Here is a 17,960-nt window from a genome sequence, read left to right as displayed (position 1 = left end):
CTCAGGTGCCAGAATGGGGGGGTGGGGGCTGCCATCTGAGGCTTGATGCCCCCAATGCCTCTCTTCCATGGGGCAGCTGAGCTGGTTCCCACCGCGCTACCCTAGGGACGGACCCATCCCTCCAGCGCAACCACGGCTTTTCTTTCCATCAGCCCAACCTGAGCCCGGCCCCCAAAGCGAGTTTCACCAGCCGGCGCCTTGCGATGGCTCCTTCGATGAAAATGAACTTCCCGGAGAGTTGCAGCAGGACCCCCCTGAGCAAGCTGCTCAGACAACGGGCGACCTGGCAGGCAGGGCCATCGGCCCCTGCGCTCGCCTCGCTCTGTCCCTGGGCTGCATCTGCAGCTGGAGGAGGACTCGGCCTGGATCCCTGCACCATCAAAAGGGCAGGGTGGTACCAGGGTGGCACCCCCAGAGTCGCTCCGCTGACCCCACAGCGGGGGACACACAGACTGTGCTCAGACCCCTCGGGCTGGGATATGCCTCTTGCCTCCGCTTCTCAGCGCGAGATTTAGCCTTTATTCAGGCAGAGTCTGAGCTGCCGGGAGTACGTGGCCAGGAGGGCTGCCCGTGGCCCCTGTCCGCAACTCCCAGCCCCTGGGGACCTACCATCTTCTGGGAGAGAAAGCTCAGGCAGCCCTAACGACAGAGACAGGAGGAGATGGAGGGGGCGCTGCAGAAACAGTACTAACAAGCACAGCACGGCCAAAAAGGACAACCAGCCCCAAAAGCACAACAAATTCCTTTCCACCTCCTCCAGCGTGAAGCGCCCAGATGCTGGGCAGCATGCAGAGGTGCTGGGGGTGTCTCTGGGTGAGGACGTGTCCTTGCAGGCACCTGCCAGGGCAGGCTTGCAGAGGTGCCATGCAGGCAGCTAACGCATGCATGTCTACAGGACCGCGTGGGGGTAGAAGGAGAGTGCAAGGTGCTTCTCTGGCAGGTGCTAAGTGTATTACTAGGGGGGGAAGGAGACCAGGGCATGCCCGCAGTGGGGATCTACACCAAGTGAGGCGGCACAGCTTGCAGGGAACAGCTGGCTGCCCCAGTTCTGCTTCTGTTCCTAGAGAAGCACCATTTCCAACAGTGCCACTGTGGACCAGGACATTGCGTGAATCCTGCTGTGCCGGTCCCTGGGCCTCTCAGAGGCACTGCGTTGGGGCGCGGGGTTAGGAAAGGTGGCAGCATCGATGTCTGCGGGTGCCTGTCTAACCTGGACCGCGCCAGACCTCAGCAAAAGGCCTTGTTCTAGCCATAGCCACCGTCCCGTACAGCATGGCGGCTAGGCAAGGATGCAGCACGTTGCCCCTGAGCGGGGCTCCAAGCTGGCATTTCTTGCAGCGCTCACAACTTAGCACAGATGAGGCCCGAGAGACTCCTCCGCAACGGCCTAGGCTGGTGCCGGTTCCCAGCAGAGGCAGTGCTGCAACAGCCGGTAGGTACGCAGGCAGGGAGGGATCGCGACAAGGGCAGCTCCAGGTGTCCGAGCGTGGGAGGCCGGTGTGCAGCCGGTTACCTGGCGTCTGGAAGTTGATGCGTCTCATCTCCACGGGGTCCTTGGGGTGGTGAGGGGTGATCTCAGCGTTGTTCAAGAGGCATTTCGTCCGTGGCTCCGAATCCTTCCGTTTGCTTTAAAAAAAAAAAACCCAACAAAGCCAGAAGCCTCTTAGCACGGGGCCCGTCCATCCTTACGACAGACTCCAGCCACCCGGCCACGCTCAGACCCGTGGTTGGGGGGCGGCTCTCAAGGGAGTCTGCGTTCAGTGCAGCCGACTCTTGAACGGAGGGAGCTTGGGGTGACAAAACAGGTCTGATAACGGGTGTCAGGGACAGTCGTGCAACGGGCACCAGTGCTGAAGTCAGTGAGCGTGCAGCACCCACCGTGCTAGCCCTTCAAGCCAAGAGCAACCTCCTGAAAGCTGCCCCTCGTGCAGACGGGTCTGACAGGGCTCAGTATGATAAGCAAGCTGTATCCCAAAGCCCTTGCTAGCCACACTTCCTGCTCGGCTCCCGTCCAGCCTCTTGGAGTGCAAGTACACAGTGAGTTATAGCGGCCATGTCTTGCACTCCACCAGGCACCCGGGAGCCTTGTCCACACACACAATTGTACCGCTTGCACGAAACGGGCGTTGCCCCGGCCAGCGTGGACATACTAAGAGCTCGGGCGCACAACGAAGCTGCCTTGCCTTACCTAAAAAGTGCAACTTGAAACCACTTGGCCAAAAGCTGTATGGGCACACCGAGTCCGGATTTAACCAGGCTTGATTAGAAGCTGGGTTAAACCAAACTGAAACAGGGAGGTCTTAGACCCATTCACACAGCCTTTTGCATGGGTTTAAATACTCTGGTTTGAAATGACAGCTTTAGGACTCAAGTCTTAGACCAGAATAAGAATATTCACGTAGCTTTTTGCGCTGGTTTTCCTACACGAGTTTAAAATCATGGCTTAAAGGCTCGTCTTCACAGGGGCGCCTGCATGCAGTCAAGTAGGGCTTGGATCACACAGCGCCCACCTGCACTCTCCGAGCTGGACTTTGAAAGGCACCTTGCACTGATCCTGCCCTCGGCGCATCTACCTGGGACTCAGGCCCGAGTAGCTAGTGCGGGGTTAAACTGTGTTGCAGATCACTGCACCGCAGCTTCCCGGCGGGACGTGCCCCGAGTGAAGCCACGGTCACTCTGCATGCAGTTTGGGCCCACGCATTTTAAGCCCAAGGGACTGGAGCCACGGGCAGCGTTTGCAAGGCACGGACTCTTCTATCACACAGCTCCAAGAGCCGAGAGCCGGCTGTCTGTCCGGCAGCGTTTGCTGCAAACAGAGGCTCTCAGGCATGTCGTAACCTAACCTAACTTCCAGCAGGACCTCCTCATGGACACCTTCCTTCTCAGTCTGGATCGGGCGGGTGCCCCCCATAATCTGCCTTACCTACACACAGCATGGAGCATTTCATGCCATTTTGCGCTGTTTCTTAATGTCATTTCTAGCGGGAGGTCCTGCCAAGGGCTCCGCCGGCTTTGCACGGAGCGCCGTTGGAGGACGCCCGCGCTTTGCAGCTTGGAAGGAGCGCCGTTTTTTGCTGCCGTTCATGGTTCGCTGGCTGAACCTGCCGGTTGCTTCTGGTGAAAACTCTCCCAGCCTCGGAAACAGTTGGAGAGGAGTCTGAGCTGTAAACAAACTCTGCGGAGGGCCTGGCGGAGGGAGCAGGCATCGCTTCCACACTGGGATGAGGACAGCTTGGCTGGCCAGATCCAGCTTCCAATATGCTAGAGGCTGAGAGAGGCTGTGCGGAGACAGCCCGCACTCTGCTCTGATTACAGCCCAAGCTGTCTGCTGTCACCGTCCTCCCGTCCAAAGACGGGCTCGTTATGCTACAGGGCAAGGAAGGTGCTGGCGCTTCCTTCTGGCTTTCTGCCTTCCCTGCTCTCGGGCTATCTGGATCCCCGATGTCCCGCAGGACACCCGGGAGCAGGAACTAAACTGACAGAGGCTCATCGCACAGGCAGGGACCTCGGCCCAGACACAGCCAGCCCAGCGCAGGGGAGATCGAAGCAGATGCCAAACTTGGCGCTCTTACCTGTCTGGCTTGCTGTCCAGGGAAGCAGCAAGTAGAGGGAAGAAAAGACAAACGTTTGGGTTAGAAAGGAGCTGTAGAGGCAGCAGAACCAGTCACGCAGCTCTAGCTCTTATGACCCACATGGACGAGCAGGGCTCTCCATCTCGCGCTGTCTCTAATGGACCCGAGAGGGGACTCCCGAGTGCCCCAGCTCCCCCGGGGCATTTAGCCATTTCACACACGCTCGGGGTAAAGCATGTGCCTCCCAGCAGAAGTCAAGGGCACCCCTTGGGGGACCGACAGGCACAGGGATGACAGCCAGAGCATGGCTGCACGGTGCCCAGCCTCTGCTCGGTGAAGCCTCCAACCCAGCGGCATCCCCCGTGGGCCTTGATCTGATGCGGCTGCTGCCACCTCCCTGCCCCCAGCCTGCTCCGCTTGCTTCCTCTCCGGTCCTTCCCGCACAATTCACACTCCTCTGCCCCCTGCAAGCACTGCACGTGGTGGAGCCAGGCCTAGGGTTTCCTGATCCCGAGCCGAGTGCTGGGGGTGCAGCTAAGCAAAGCTTGGGCTTGTGGGCTTGTGCCTAGGAGCTGTTCTGGCAACTGGCTGCATCAGGCAGCAAGAAAGGAAGAAGGCAGCTTTCAGAGGCGCACTGGTCCTCTCCGCGTGCCCCCGACCTCAGCTGGAGGAGCAACGCCCTGATCAGCGCGCCTGCAGGATGAATAGCCGCTCAACTGCCGGCAACTATTTACTCGAGGGAGCAGGGCGTTCCTTTCCACCCCCCGTCAGCGTATGGGGGACCCAAGGAAATGGGCTGAGACCAGCCAAACTCATGCCATCTACACCACTGACCTGGCAGTAGAGACGCAGCAATATCGACTGTGCCTTGAGGTGGGACCAGGTGGAGGTCTGTAACTACTCGACCAGTCTCCTACGCCCCCCCGGCCCTCCCCTTTCCCTCTCCTGTGCCCCAGGCTTTGCGCTGTGGCTCTGACCGAGGGGGTGCCCTCAGCCTAGCAACCCCAGGCCCGAGCGTGCAGGTTGTGGCCTTTGCCCCCATGGCTCGGGCAAGGGACCCAAGTGAGAAGCCTCCCTTACTTTTTATAGAGCAGGATGGCAATGACAATGCAGATGATGAAGACTACGGCCAGGACCGGCCCGATGACCCATATCAGCCCCTCCTCCCCGTCGATGATCGGCTGCGGGTCGGGGTTGTCCAGCTGGATCACGTCAGAGAAAGGGCTGGCTGCAAATGTCTGGAAGACACGAAGGGTCAGAAAACGGGACTCAGGGATTCGGGATTCCCAGGGGAAAAGCTGGAAGAGGAGTCAGGGCCCTCGCATCTCCCTCTGCAGCACCCGGCGCTGTCCTGGGGCAGAGGTGGGCGCTAAGTCAGAGGGAGTCCTGGGATACCCCATGCCCATGAAGAGCCGGGCTGGGCCAGGCCCACAGCTCATCCAGTGTCCTGGCGGGGATGCTGGCCGGCGCCCGGGGTTTCAGAGGGGGAGCTTTGAAGGTGGCTTTCAAACACCTGCTGTCAAAGGCCTCCACCTCACGACATCCCAGTGATTCCCCATCCCTGCCTTCCTCCGCTACTCCATGCTCAGCTGGGGTTACATGGCACCAGGGGAGGGGGATCGGATTAAAATGAGAATTAATGCTCAGACCTGGCCCGACTAATGAATATAGTGGGGCACTTCTCCCCTCCCTTCCCTGGGCCATGCTCCCGAGAGCAGCGAATCGCTGCTGCATCGCAGCCCAGCAGGAGCTGCCTTCCTTGCCCAGGAGCCCAGCGCACCCACTTCCATCCGGCTGGATGGCCGAGGTCCACGCATATGCTACATACAGCAGTATTGTCTACCTGCCCGCTCGCGAGGACGGGCTCCTGCCTGGCTACCGCTTCTCTCCGTGCTCCGGGTGCAGAGGCAGCCAGGCTCTCCAAGGTCCCCCTGAGAGGGGACCAGGGGGCTTGGCTGTGCGCGCGGCAGGGGAGGGGGCTAGGTGTGCGTGAAGGGCGCTGAGCTGCTGTGCTGTATCTGACGGCAGAGGAGGAAGCTGCCCAGGCGGCACACCTGGCCAGGAGCAGGATAAAGCTGCAAGGTGGAAGGGGGCCAACCCCGCGGTGCGCGCCCTGCATGGCCAGCGGTCCCTGGCTCCCGAGAAGCTGGACGGCCCTGAGCTACGGATGCAGCAGCAGCCGCCTCCGAGCTGGTCTTGGGCCTCTGCAGAGGCTCTGACATGACAAAAATTCCTCCTGTGCAGGAAACCCAACATGCCAGCACAACAGTGCCCACTCTCCTTGCACCTTCCCAAATGTGCCCGGCCTGCCCCGCCACGAAGGAGGGGTGCTGTGACATGAAGCAGATGGGGAAGAGACCTGCCCAAGGTTACTAAGGCAGGCTGAAACCTCGGGGGCCCATGGCTCTGATCCTCGCGTGCACTGCACCAGAGCAGGCTGCTTGCGGCAAATCCCCTCTGCTCCACGCCGCTGGCACAAATGGGACGCTGCCGCCCTGGGGAACACAGAAGCCTGCTGCTCTTTCAGTCCATTGTGAGCGAATCTGCTGTACCTTGTTCTTAAAGCAGAAATTACCGCAAGCGGGAGTAATCCGATTGGGAAATCCGTTCACAGGCGTGTCGGCCTAATCCCTTAATATCGAAGAGACATCTAAATATTTATTTGCAAAAACCCCGCTGAAAAAAATTATTTCAATCACTTCCTGCTACAATTCCACAGGGGCATTTAGAGCCGTGCGGTATTAGATGCTGCTGCTTTGCAGCAGGGGAAAGGTTCGCGAATGCTGGAAGGAATTGCTCGTGGAAGGCCATAGCCAAGCCCGTTCCTTGCCACTCAAATCAGTGCCCCATAGGGCGATTGCTCCTACAGCGCAGTGGTTTCCCCCTCGGACTGAGTTTGCTGCCCTCACTGGGAGTGGGGGCACTTTCCTCTGGGTGTTGTTATTTGTAAAGGGTCCATGGATGGGGTGTGTTTTAGCTGATATTTCAGCATCCTCCAGTTCTGGTTGCAAAGCAGGTGCCCACGCATGGAAAAGCCACCGCCAAAAGCAGGCTCGTGCAAAGTGAGAGCATTGCACTCTCAGACCCTGCTCACAGGCCCCGACCCGCACTGGCCGGCTGCAGTGCACAGATATGGGCTGTGCGTGTTCGCACCTGTGCTCACAAAGTTTGGAGGAGGATTTAAATTTGGTGCCTTTTTTTTTAAAGGAGTCCCAGGCGGATAGTTGCTGAGCACCACAACAAGGGCTCCGGGGTCCCAGGCTGGCTGACAAGGTACGTACGCACTCAGAGCCAACCCCGGCTGGTGACTGGGGAGCAAGGCCACTGGCACCTGGGACAGGGAAAGGAGGAGAGCAGCACTCACCGCCTCAGAGTCCTGGAGGACGGCTAGGATGAAGACGACGTATCTCTGCCCGGCTTCCAGGGCTTTGTTTTCAAAGTTGTCGTAATGCTTCATGTCGCCCAGGAGGAAGTGGGAGGGCAGCACGCGGAACCGGGCGGCAATGTACGGCTTGGCGACCTCCAGGTGCCGGGAGTGGCGCAGGCTGCGGCGCTGGACCCTGGAGATGTTCTGCACGAGCTGGGAAAGCAAAGGGAAGTGGCGGCTGAGACAGAAAGCCTTGGGTGCGTACAATACTGATGGGACCAGAGGCAACCGAACTGCCCAGTACCAGACAGACTGGCACCGCCTGCCTGGGTCCATCCTTGCTCTCCCTCTGGGCACGGGACTGATGCAGCCCAGGTTGGCGAGCGGTGCGTTACGTGGGGCCGAGACGCCACAGCCACCTGCGCTGCACACAGGTCTCTGCTCGAAGTTGCGTGAGAGCTGGCCAAGCACTCACCTCCTCCAGGTCCATCTCCTCAGGGCTGCTCATGGGGTTGCCACGGGATTTCTTCAGAGGCACCACTACGATGTAGTAAGCCCTGAGAGGCACGACAGGGAGGCAGAAGAATGAGTCACGGAAGGAGAGGGAGAGAACAGCCCCCCCAGGAGTCATGCTGTGCTCTTGCAGGGTGGCCCATGGAGCTGATACCCGCAACGGTACCTTGCACCTGGGGCCGCTGTTCTCTATGGAAGGAGTCAGCACTCGCCCGACGGGAAACCGTCCCCAACGACGACAACGGTGGGTATGTTTCTCCGAGGGTCTCACAGCACTGCTTCTATCAGTCCCTCCCCCCAGCCTCCAGCATCCCAGTTTCCTGCGGCTGGAAGCCACGTGCTTGCCGATACCTAGAGATCTGTATTCTTAACCTAGAGCATCAAGGTGCTGTGTGTGTGTGTGTGTGTGGGGTGTGTGTGTGTGGGGTGGGGGATTAAATATGTCTTCGACACTGCCCTTTCACCCCCCAGGGGCCGTTGCAGCAGCCGTGTGTCCAGTCGAATACAAACTGGCTTCCCCTCGCTTCCTTAACTTGAGCCAGAGGAGGAGGAGTAGCAGGCTGTCTGCTCCTGATGCCTGGGAATAGCAGAAGCCTCCACTCTGTCCTTTGAGACAGAGGTAGCCAGTCTAAAGGGGGAGATTTTCAGACAAGGATGCTGTGCGACCCTTGGAGAAACACAACGACCGTCGTCATCATTGGGGTCATCCATGAGCCCTCTGCCTTGAACACATGCAGTGTAGGGGGAAGGAAGGAGTAATTATCTCCATTTCACAGTTGAGGAAACTGGGACACGGAGATTAAGTGAGTTGCCCCAATCACAGTGAATCGGTGGCAGAACCAGACGCGAGTCCCTGTCCTGGGCCTTACAGTGCAGAAGTTCAGGGTGCAGCAAGGGGAGCGAACTGGCAAAGTGAAGTCTGTAAGATATGGAGGGGTGAGGAGGAGGCACCAATGGGACACCAATTTTGCCAGATCCGGGCCATCAGCTTGGCTTCCAGTGACTGGAAGTCATTGCCCTGTCCAGGGATGGGCCTCTGGTAAATGAGCTGGTGCTTCGTCCTGGGCAAGTGGGCACCGCAGTGAAATAGCCCAGAATTAAATGAGTCACAGAGGGTGAAGCCTGTCACCTGGCCCTGGGAGGTGGCTCCTTCACACTGGGATGGAGGCACTGTGGGTGGCTGGGCGAGGAATGCTCACCTGGCCAGCGCCCGTGCCGCACCCAGAGCCATGCAGCAATGTCGCTGTAGCAAGAGGTGTTGCACAAGATATAAGAGCGCAATGAGAAGCTTAATTCATAACAACAAACTTAAAATCGCTCCGGAGGAACCTACTGGACAGGCACTGTGGTCTTCACGTCCGGCAGGATCACCACCACACTGCCGTCGATGTCAGCCCGGTGGGTCACCTCCGGCTTCTTGGTCAGGATGTCCGAGGCGGTCCAGGCCGCCACGTTCTGCTGCAGGCCACCCATGCTGTTGCCCTGGTTGGTCAGGACGAAGTTGTAGAAGGTGCGGGGCTTCAGGTTGGTGATGAGCTTCTTGGTGGTGTGGCCTTCCACTTTGATGCTATCCTCGTTGTACTGGATCTAAGAGCGGGGAGGGAAGGGACAGCCGTGAGACCGTGAGCGAGGCCACACAACACAAGTCAACCGCTCTCTTTTTTGTGACATGAGGAGTCTGGCACCCGCCTCACAATGCTACGAAGGCAGCGCAGCGCACAGCGCGGCGAGGGGATGCCCCCCCGCCCGGACAGGAACAGGGGCAACAGCAAACGTGCTGCGTGCGCCGACGGTGCCGTCCGCGGGGCGGCACGGTGGGCACGAAGATGCCACCTCCTGCCTCCTTCAGGGAGCACTGTCCCCATTGCAGACACGGGAGAAGGGCAGCACGGGGAAATGCGGCAACTCGCCCCAGGCTGCACCGACTCGGGAGCGGAGCCGGGCACGCGACTCAAGGGTCTCGACTCTCCACCACCGCCCCACTCTACCGCTAGATCTGGCAATTATTTCGGACGGAGGGCCGCTTACTGAGTTTTGGCGAGCCATTGAGGGCTGCAGGGGCAGATAAATATTCATTTTCTAAATGTTTCGGGGGGCCGCATCTGGCCCGCCGACTGCATTTTGCCCACCCCTGCGCTAGATGCAGGGAAGGGAAACCAGGACGCCTGACGAGGCAACAGCACAAGGCCACGCGGCCCGCCCCGCTCTGGCTACTCCTTTGCCTTCGCTGGGAACGTAACCCAGATGTCCTGGCGCCCCGTCCGCTGCCATAAACCCCTAAACCATAGTGCTTCTCAGGGGCAGATACTGGGGCTGGGGGAACACCACAGCCTATACTGCGTATCGCTGCCAAAACCTTTCTATTGGCTTTGCACAAGGGGACGCGAGAGCTGAAGCCCATAGCCGACAGCCAGGACACGCCAATCCCGAGCCGGAGACGCAGCTCGGGCCTCAGCATGCCTTCAGGCCCGGGGTTTGTCCCGAGCCGCAGGCGTCGCTTCCCAGGGACGTGGCAGGGCTTCACCTTAGACTTAACCCCAGCCACGAATGGTAGTGTTGGCAGCACGGTGGGCCTGGGGAGAGGGGCCAGAGGGGGGCCCCCGCCAGACTCGCTTGCCTTGTAGGTGACGGGAGAGTTGTAGTTCTCGGGGAACTCCCAGCTGAGGAGGACAGACGTCTTCGTCACCAGCTTCACCCTGAAGTTTTTGGGTAAAACTGCTGGAAGAAAGTGTGGAGGGAGGGGAGAGAAGAGGCAGGGAGGACGGGGCAGACAGAGAGGGGGTATCAGAGGCTGACAGCAGAGGCGCCACCCTCGGGGCAGCGGCACCCACGCCGGGAACAGGAGGGTCTGCTCCCCCCGCACGCTTCGCTCGGGTGTCGCCAGAGTCCGTCTCCCAGCCCAGCGCCCCCGGCCCTAGCCTAGCCTGGGGAGGGGCGAGGGAGGCCCTGCCCGCGCCTGCCTTCGTCCCTAGCAAACGCGCTACGTGTCTGAGTGGCTGCTGCGGAGAACGAGGCGCTGGCTTGCTGAGCATGCTCAGTCGAGGAGGAGACCCATCCCGGGTTTCGTTCGGCTTTTGGTTTTGGTCTTTTTTGGTTTTGTGCGTGGTCTTTTTGTGTTTTGAGGCGGCTCGCAAAAGCTGAAGAAAAGGCTCTTCCCACCTGTGGTAGCGACTGGTCCGCCCGGGTGCCAGTCAAGAGCGTCCGGACTTAACTTGGAAGAAAGCGGTAAAAGGGACTTACCTGGTGAAGGCAGAGAGGAGCTGAGGGACTCAGCGTGAGACCACGCGCTTTGCGTTTACTCACAAAGCCTGTCTGAGGTTGGCTTGACCTCTCCAGCTCTCTGCCTCCTGGCACCAGCCCCGGTTACATGGAGATAGAGAGAGAGAGAGGAGAAACCGGTAAGTCCTACCTTGGTCCAGCTGGAACGTCCGATACTGGACGGTTGGGCTGTATGGCCCGGGGCCTTTACTGGTGTGAGCACGGATTTTAACATCGTAGGCGGTGTTGGGTTTGAGACCGTTGAGGGTGTACGAGTTCTCTGGGGAGGGGGGCAGGTCTTTTTCCAACAGGTTACTGGGGGAACCGGCTTCCCAGTAGGCCACGGTATACTTGACGATGGCTCCGTTCCTCTCGGCCAGCACGGGGGGGAGCCAGCCGAACTGGACCGACATGGAGGAGATGTTGCTCGCCTCGAGGATTTGGGGGTAACCCTTGGGGATGTCCTCCGGGATGGTGAGCTCCTGCGTGGCTTCCTCCCCAAAGCCAGCCCGGCTTTTCACGGCCAACTTGAACACGTACGTGGCGCCTTTGTGGATGTTGACGGCAGTGTACTTATCCTCCTGGGCCGCGAACTCCAAAGTCGCTAGGGGGGCGATGTCCTGGCGCCCAAACTGCAGCCGGTAGCCCATCACCTGGCCCTCTGCCTCCAAGGGGGGCTCCCACTTCACCAGGAGAGCGTTCTCCTGAGTCTGGTGCACAGACAGGATCGGCTTCCCTGGAACTGGGAGAAAGGAGAATAGAAAAGAGACCATCAGTGATGTGCTAGTTTTCACACGGGGCAGGGAGGACCCGCACGGCAGATCCGCAGGGCAGACCCCACAGAGGCGGCACGACGGGGTCTTGGCTTCTCTTGCATGGGTTCAAAGTGTTTGCTGTTATTCCAATGCTAGATTTAGACGCACGGGACTGGACCCGTGCATCACTCCTTCCTCCCGGAAACTTTCGGTGGGAATGGCTGCAAAATCACTTGGCAGCAGGGCCTGGAGTGGACCCCAGCGTCTCAATGCCCAGTGTCCTGCTGACTCCTCACGGCTGGGAAGAAAGAGCCCAGAGTCCTACCTCCTGCCCAGCCTTTCCCCCACACGCCAGCCGGTAAGGAGAGCATGGTTCGTGCAGGAAAGCAGGGCTGGAGCAGATCGGCTCCGACTGGGAAGTGCAGAGCTGCTGAGGGTGAAGTAATGACAGAGGGGAAAGCTGAGCTCCTGAGCAACCCGGGGTCCCGAGCGGCCGGCACGGGGCCAGCTGAAGGGAGCTGGCAGCCGTTCGGCCACCCAGCTGGGAACAGAGAGCTGGGGGCAAGGGAAGCCTGGCAGCAGAGCCCAGCCTGCTCCTTCTCCCCTCCAGAAGGAAAGGCAGGACATCACCGGGGCTGCCAATGCCCGGCCGGCTCCTCCGCACGCAACCCATCCGATCGGCACGCGTCCGGGATATCGCGGGAGTTTGGCGGTGCCGCTGGCTAACGAGCTCTGTCGCGGCAGGACTGCTAAATGAGCTCACGGTTGCGGCCTCTCATGGCCGCGGTTTCGATTGCGTACGCAGGCCCGGGGGATGCTGGAGCCAGAGCGGCGAGGGCATTAACTCCACCAGCTCCTGCGTCGTTTCCACTCACTCCGCTCTAGTAAAGATCTAATTTCCTTCTCTCTCCAGGCTGGCTGGGGGAGGAGGAGAGCAGGCAGAAGGGAAGGGAGTCGGGGCTGTCCAAAAACACAAGCCAACTCTGAAGTCAGCCTGACCGGGGCCTGCAGGTGAGCGTTAAAGCTGCTCTGCCGCTTGCACTGTCAGCTAGAGAGGACCGGGCAGACACCTCCGCGTGCGTTTGTGTACGACGCCACGAAAGACGACCGTTGACCCTGACAACGCAGACCCGATGCCCCGATCTGCCACAGGTAAAGGAGGCATGGGCGACTGGTGCCTCCCGAGTCTGGGAGGCGCCAGACTGCTGACGGGGCCGACCGGGGGAGGTCCCCCAGCGGCGGGTTGCCAAGCCGGGGGCAAAACCGCAAGCGCACTTTCACCGGCACCACGGGTTTCGTGGCTGGCGCTTCCAGGGGGGCCCAGCCAATCTCAGGGGGTGCGTGTGCACCCTACGTTTCGCCAGTGAAAGCAGGGGACCCACAGCAGCCAAAGTCCTGCTGCTATAAAATGGCAATATACACTCAAGAGGGCTATATCTGTAATTCCAGCAGAGATGTAATAAAACCATGAAGCTCTACATGGATACACCTATATCTTAGGGACCTGGGCAGGCAGGGGACGCCGGGGAAGTCTCCTTGACTGGCTGCAGCAAACCTGACATCCAAACACACAGATGGGGGCTGCCTGTAATGCATGTTTTATTCATTTTAAACTGGTAGAGAACGAGTGGCGAATGCAATTGGGAAAACCTCCTTTGGAAACACTTAAGAAGCACAATGTTATTACAGAGAAAAACAATGCCATTACCTTTATGTCTCTGTTTTTATCACAAATGTGACTATAATCAGCTGGGCCAGGAAATATTACATTTGCACAACAAATATAATTTGGGAGTGGGGGGAAAGGGGAAGGGGGGGGGAAGAGTGGGGGGGGGGAAGTGTTTTATTTTGCAATTGGTTTGGACATTAAAGAAGAAAATGGGATGTATTACAGTATTTAAATTCAGCCCCTAGCCCTGAATGATAAAGAAAGAAATCTCTCCTCTCGGAAGGTATATTGACTCGAGTGGAAGGAGATAAGGACGTTACAGAGCCATTTGAAAGACTTGAAAAAAAAATAGCTATTTCGAGTTGGGGGAAATTGAGTTTTGGGTAATAGCTGCTCTGCTGGAGAACGTGTCCCCTCCGTGATCGATGCACCTGTGCTGCAGATTCAAAAGGGAGAGATGGGGACAGCAGGGGAAGAGAGAGGGACGAAGTGGGGAAAGGCTACGGGAGAGAAGAAGAGACTAAGAAAGGAGAGCATAAGGGAGAGAAGCGGGGCGGGTGGGACATCCACCCAGGGCGGAGGATGAAGGGAAGGGACAACGCTGGGGTGGCCAGGCTAAACTGAAGGGACGCTGCAAGGACCAGGGAGCAGATCTGCACGAAGCTTGCGGTCCATGTCTGGAGAGGTGCCACCGCGGGGTTGTTCCCACGAGGCCCAGGATTGCCTCCGAATGGGCAGGAAAGCCCAGATGAAAGGGAGCCAGCGAAAGCCCGTGACTTCTGGAGGCCAGGTGCCGGGGAAGGGATGAAGGTGCGAGCCACAAAGCCTATGCCTGGTGCTTCCCATCCGGGCCAGCACTCGATTCCTGGCTGCGCTGCTCGTTCAGCTGTGGCTCCACGTTGGCTTGGGGGCCTAGGGGGATGTCCAGGTTAATTATGCCATATTGACCGAGGGCCTTTGATCCCAGCAGCGGGAGCTCATAACACTTCCCGGGGGCGGCTGCTGTCAATGTACTCAGCTGCTGGGGGCGGAGGAGCAAGGGGGAAATGAAAGGCAAGAAGAGGAACAGAGAAAGGAAGTGAGAAGGGGAGAAAGCAGCTGCCCAAAAGCATCAGCGGAAGGGGAGAGGGAGGTAAATGCAATTCAGTAGAGGTGTCTTGAGATGAGCCAGGGAAAGGAGGTCCTAGACCGTCCGTCCCGCATCTGGGCATGGCCCTGCCCCCCCGCAGGAAGCCACGGGGCAAAGGCACCCGGTGGGCGTGGAGGGGGGCAGCAGAAGCGCCAGTTTGGGGAACAGAGATGTTGCCTTTCCTCCACTTGGTCCCTGCATCCTCTTGCGACCCCGTTTCTTTTATGCACGGGCTGGGAGCTGCTCTGCCACAAACACCAAGGCAAAGGGAAGGAAAGAGCCGGCTGGGGAGGTTTGGAAGGGCAGGCAGAGCCCGGGTCCTGGAGACTTGTCTAGCAAAAGGTCAACGCTGCCTGTACTTCCCCTCTGTACTGAGTCCTGAGCCAGGGTACAGCCATCAGATACAACCCCACGGGGACGGGAGAGTGGGCGGCTTCAGCTGTCACCGCGCTCCCTTCCCCGGCTTGGCTGTTTGCAAGTCTACTTGGATTTCAAGCTGTTCCCTCTCCTCGTTGCCTTTCCTGCCCAGTTGGAGACGGTCCCGGTACTTAAGGGAACAAACCGTCATGGCAAATCCTCCCGGCTCTTCCAGCAAACTCCCTTCGTCGCATGCTCCACTTGGCCGCGGGGCCCAGCAGCTGCTCCCCCGCAGGACCGCGCTGAGCATCCTGGCTGGAGTGCTTTTCCCTTGGACGGGGCAGGCCGCGGGCACCGCGGTGCTGGTCGGGCAGGCGCAGGACACGCTCGGGGGAGGGAGGTGAGACTTGATCCTCGGGGCTCGGGGAACCGCTTGCCCTGCCCCGTGCGCCGAGCCCCCGTGAACACGACGCTCCCCGGGAAGGATGTGGAGCTCCAGGAAAGCCCGACAGGGCTAAGGAGCCGCTTACTCCCAGCGTCACCACCACGCGGCGGCTGCCCTTGGCGTGGAGGGGGCATGCTCTCTGTAGGGGCAACCGGAAGACCTCTGCTGTATTGGTGCAAGGGGAAGGAGGATGAGGCAGGGGTAAAGAGCTAAGGGCTCCCTGCGGGACTGAGGCACGAGGTTCCCTTCCAGCCAGGCATTTCAGTTGCAACGAGAGAAAGGAGGATTTGGTTCGATTGAGGGCCTTGGGAAGTGCGAGAAAATGCAAAGACGGGTGGCGAGACTCTTACCTGCACCTTTGGTCATAGCCAGTTTGGGTTTGCTGCGAGCGCCATCCCCCTTCATGGTGTAGGCAGCCACCGTAATGGAGTAGGCGGTCTCAGGCTGGAGCCCAGCAATGATCATGTCCTGTTTGGAAGATCCCAAAGAAAGGAGGGTGTTAACAACCTATTTCTCTTGCGGGAGCCTTGGCCCTTTCTAGCATGCAGGAGCGCTCACCAAAGCTGCAAACACAAGGCAGTCGTAGGAAAACACGGAGGTGGGGGAACGGGCACCCCCCAGCTGCGAACAACCCCTCGTCCACAGGGACCCGGATGAAAACACGCCGTCTCTCAAATCCACCTCAAACACATCCCCTATCTCAGCACAAGCTGCTTCAGCCATCGAAACACGGCTGCGCGCTTCAAAGCCTCCCTCTCCCCCGCGCCGTCTCAGAGGATGGCTCAGTGGCTTCAAGGAGATTAAACTTTTTTTCTCCCCTCTCTCCTAAGAGAGTGTTTTTTTTTTTTTTTAAATGCCTTCGTAATATTAAAGGGATCACTCGAATGCCGGCTGCGAGGCGACATTTGCTGCCTGCACGCTAAGTCTCTGGGTTAAACTCCAAACACAGACCTCCCGTTCTCTATCGCGCTCACAACACCTGGCTCCCGCGAGCTTTCGTTACGAAGCCGGCGTCCCAAACGGTCCGTTTGCAATGCTGCCCTCTGAAAGGGCTGCGTTATAACAAGACAACCCACAATAACTCAGACAGGACGGGGGCACAGGCGGCAGGGTTCCCCCCAGAGCTCCTGGGGGAGGAAGAAGGGCATCTTGCACGTCTTCGATTGATCTCCTTCCCTGCCCTCCCAAAAGTTGAGGCTCCAGAAGTGCACCAGGTCCTGAGAACATCTGCACCGGCCTGGACAGCGAGAGGGTGGACCTTACAAACACCACCGTCCTGATGAGCAGATCAGGAGGCAACGCAGCCCAGAGCTCAGGCCACTAGACCCGGGGTCAGGAAACCTTGGCTCTATTTTCTAGAGCTTCAGGAGCAGGGCACAAGGTACCTCCCTGCTCCCGGGCCTAAGTGTCCGCACCTGTAAAATGGGAGTCATGATGCTCGCGTGCCTTTATAGGCACTTGGAGTTCAGTGGAAAAGGAAGGCGTGTTTTAGCAATGAATGTTTTGGAACCTGCCCGGTGGCCTTTACCCGGTGGCTCTGTAGCAATATGCCAGCCTTCAAACGGAAATAGGAAAAGATCATCAGAATGACAGTGTTGGCTGTAAGGTCCAACCCCTCCGGAGGCCCGAGGGCTTAACGCAGGTGCTTTCTGCCATGAAAGAGCCGAGGACCCGGGCTTTCCGAAGGGCGCAGCGCATTGGCTGAGGCCCTGATGGTTTGGAAGCAACAGGGCTTTGAACTCTCATTAATCCCTAGCTCCGCCACGTTTTTCAGCCCTCCACCAGGCCCCGATGCATTTGCAAACCTCGGTCCTGCCAGCCCATCTTTAACCCATGGTTAAGTTTGTTTGGTCCCAAATCAGCGCCCAGATTGAGGAGGCAGCTGCCTCAGCCTTTCCCTGAGAGCCCGGGGGGAACCCTGCCGTACTGCCACGTGCCAGCGGAGCGGAGGAGCACTCGGGGAGGCAGAGAGAAGCGTACGGGGTGGGCACGATGCACAGAAACACCATTAGAGGCTTTACAATAGACAAGCTGGCACTGCAAAAATAAAGGAGAGGAAAACGTCACGCCACAAATGAAGTGGGGCAGGGAGGGGACAGCACTGGGACCAGGGCAGGAGCACGGTACTTACGTATTCAGCAGTGTCATCCGTTTCCCACTGAGCAGAGAACAAGAGAGGATTTGCAAGTGAGAACACAAAAGGGAGAAGGAGGAAAAGACAGAGACAGCATGAGGAAGGAGTCCCCGGGCAAGTAACTACTGGAGGTCAGAGGTGACCTGGGCCGACATGAAGGAAGAAGTAGAAAGGGACAGGTTAGTAGAGTCCATAGTGACCGCTGCTTGACTTATAGGGGCAGCCCCCAGCGCTGGCCTTCCCGGGAACAGGAAGGACAGAGACTACGGAGTTTGGTGCTGGGAGAGCAGCCCAAGCTCCTCCTCAACAGCTCGAGTGGGAGCTTCAAACAACTGCAGGACAGCCGTGGATGACGCTGGGCCCGGGGGACGCTGCGCTGTTCGCGATCCCGGGCGCTACAACCCGCACAAGTGGCCAGAACACCCTACCCCTCCAGCCCCCCTGAGAAAGCCAAGGGCAAGCAAGTCCTCACCTGGGCATCCGCCAGCATGACGTCCTTGATCTGGGGCAAGCCCTTGGCCTCCCCGCTCTCCATGCGTACGTAGTGGACCTGATAGCCGCGGATCTGGCCGTGCTGGCGGTTCTGGACTGGCGAGCGCCAGAACACCTGGATGGCAGTCGAGTTCAGGACCTCCACCTCCACTTTCCGAGGCGGGGCACTGGGCACTGCAGGGAAGGAGAGGAGGGGGCAGGCGTTACATTTAGCACCCGGGCTCGGTTACTCCGCCCGCGCGAGTGTCTCGAGAGCCCTAAACAGGCAG

General features: G+C 59.0%; 1 protein-coding gene across 13 annotated transcripts in view; it reads right to left on the bottom strand.

Moving 5' to 3' along the window:
* Positions 1 to 17,960, bottom strand: part of PTPRS (protein tyrosine phosphatase receptor type S) — a 205,226-nt gene that overhangs the window by 28,891 nt on the left and 158,375 nt on the right. For 8 of the 13 annotated variants that reach the window (XM_090026698.1, XM_090026700.1, XM_090026703.1 and 5 more), the window contains exons 12-20: positions 17,672 to 17,865; positions 15,416 to 15,533; positions 10,862 to 11,452; positions 10,070 to 10,170; positions 8,786 to 9,039; positions 7,415 to 7,496; positions 6,937 to 7,152; positions 4,653 to 4,810; positions 1,514 to 1,626 (exon numbers count right to left, since the gene is read on the bottom strand). In XM_090026698.1, the coding sequence (XP_089882824.1) occupies positions 1,514 to 1,626; positions 4,653 to 4,810; positions 6,937 to 7,152; positions 7,415 to 7,496; positions 8,786 to 9,039; positions 10,070 to 10,170; positions 10,862 to 11,452; positions 15,416 to 15,533; positions 17,672 to 17,865 (1,827 nt within the window). The remainder of the gene's footprint in view (positions 1 to 1,513; positions 1,627 to 4,652; positions 4,811 to 6,936; positions 7,153 to 7,414; positions 7,497 to 8,785; positions 9,040 to 10,069; positions 10,171 to 10,861; positions 11,453 to 15,415; positions 15,534 to 17,671; positions 17,866 to 17,960) is intronic. The other 5 variants (XM_090026699.1, XM_090026704.1, XM_090026706.1 and 2 more) reach the window with 2 other exon arrangements.

Source organism: Crocodylus siamensis, chromosome 14 (assembly GCF_052110815.1).
Source record: "Crocodylus siamensis isolate JL-2025a chromosome 14, ASM5211081v1, whole genome shotgun sequence".
In the NCBI taxonomy this organism is placed as follows: Eukaryota; Metazoa; Chordata; order Crocodylia; family Crocodylidae; genus Crocodylus; species Crocodylus siamensis.
The sequence above is the reverse complement of the archived record's forward strand: the minus strand, read 5'-3'. Positions and strand labels throughout refer to the sequence as shown.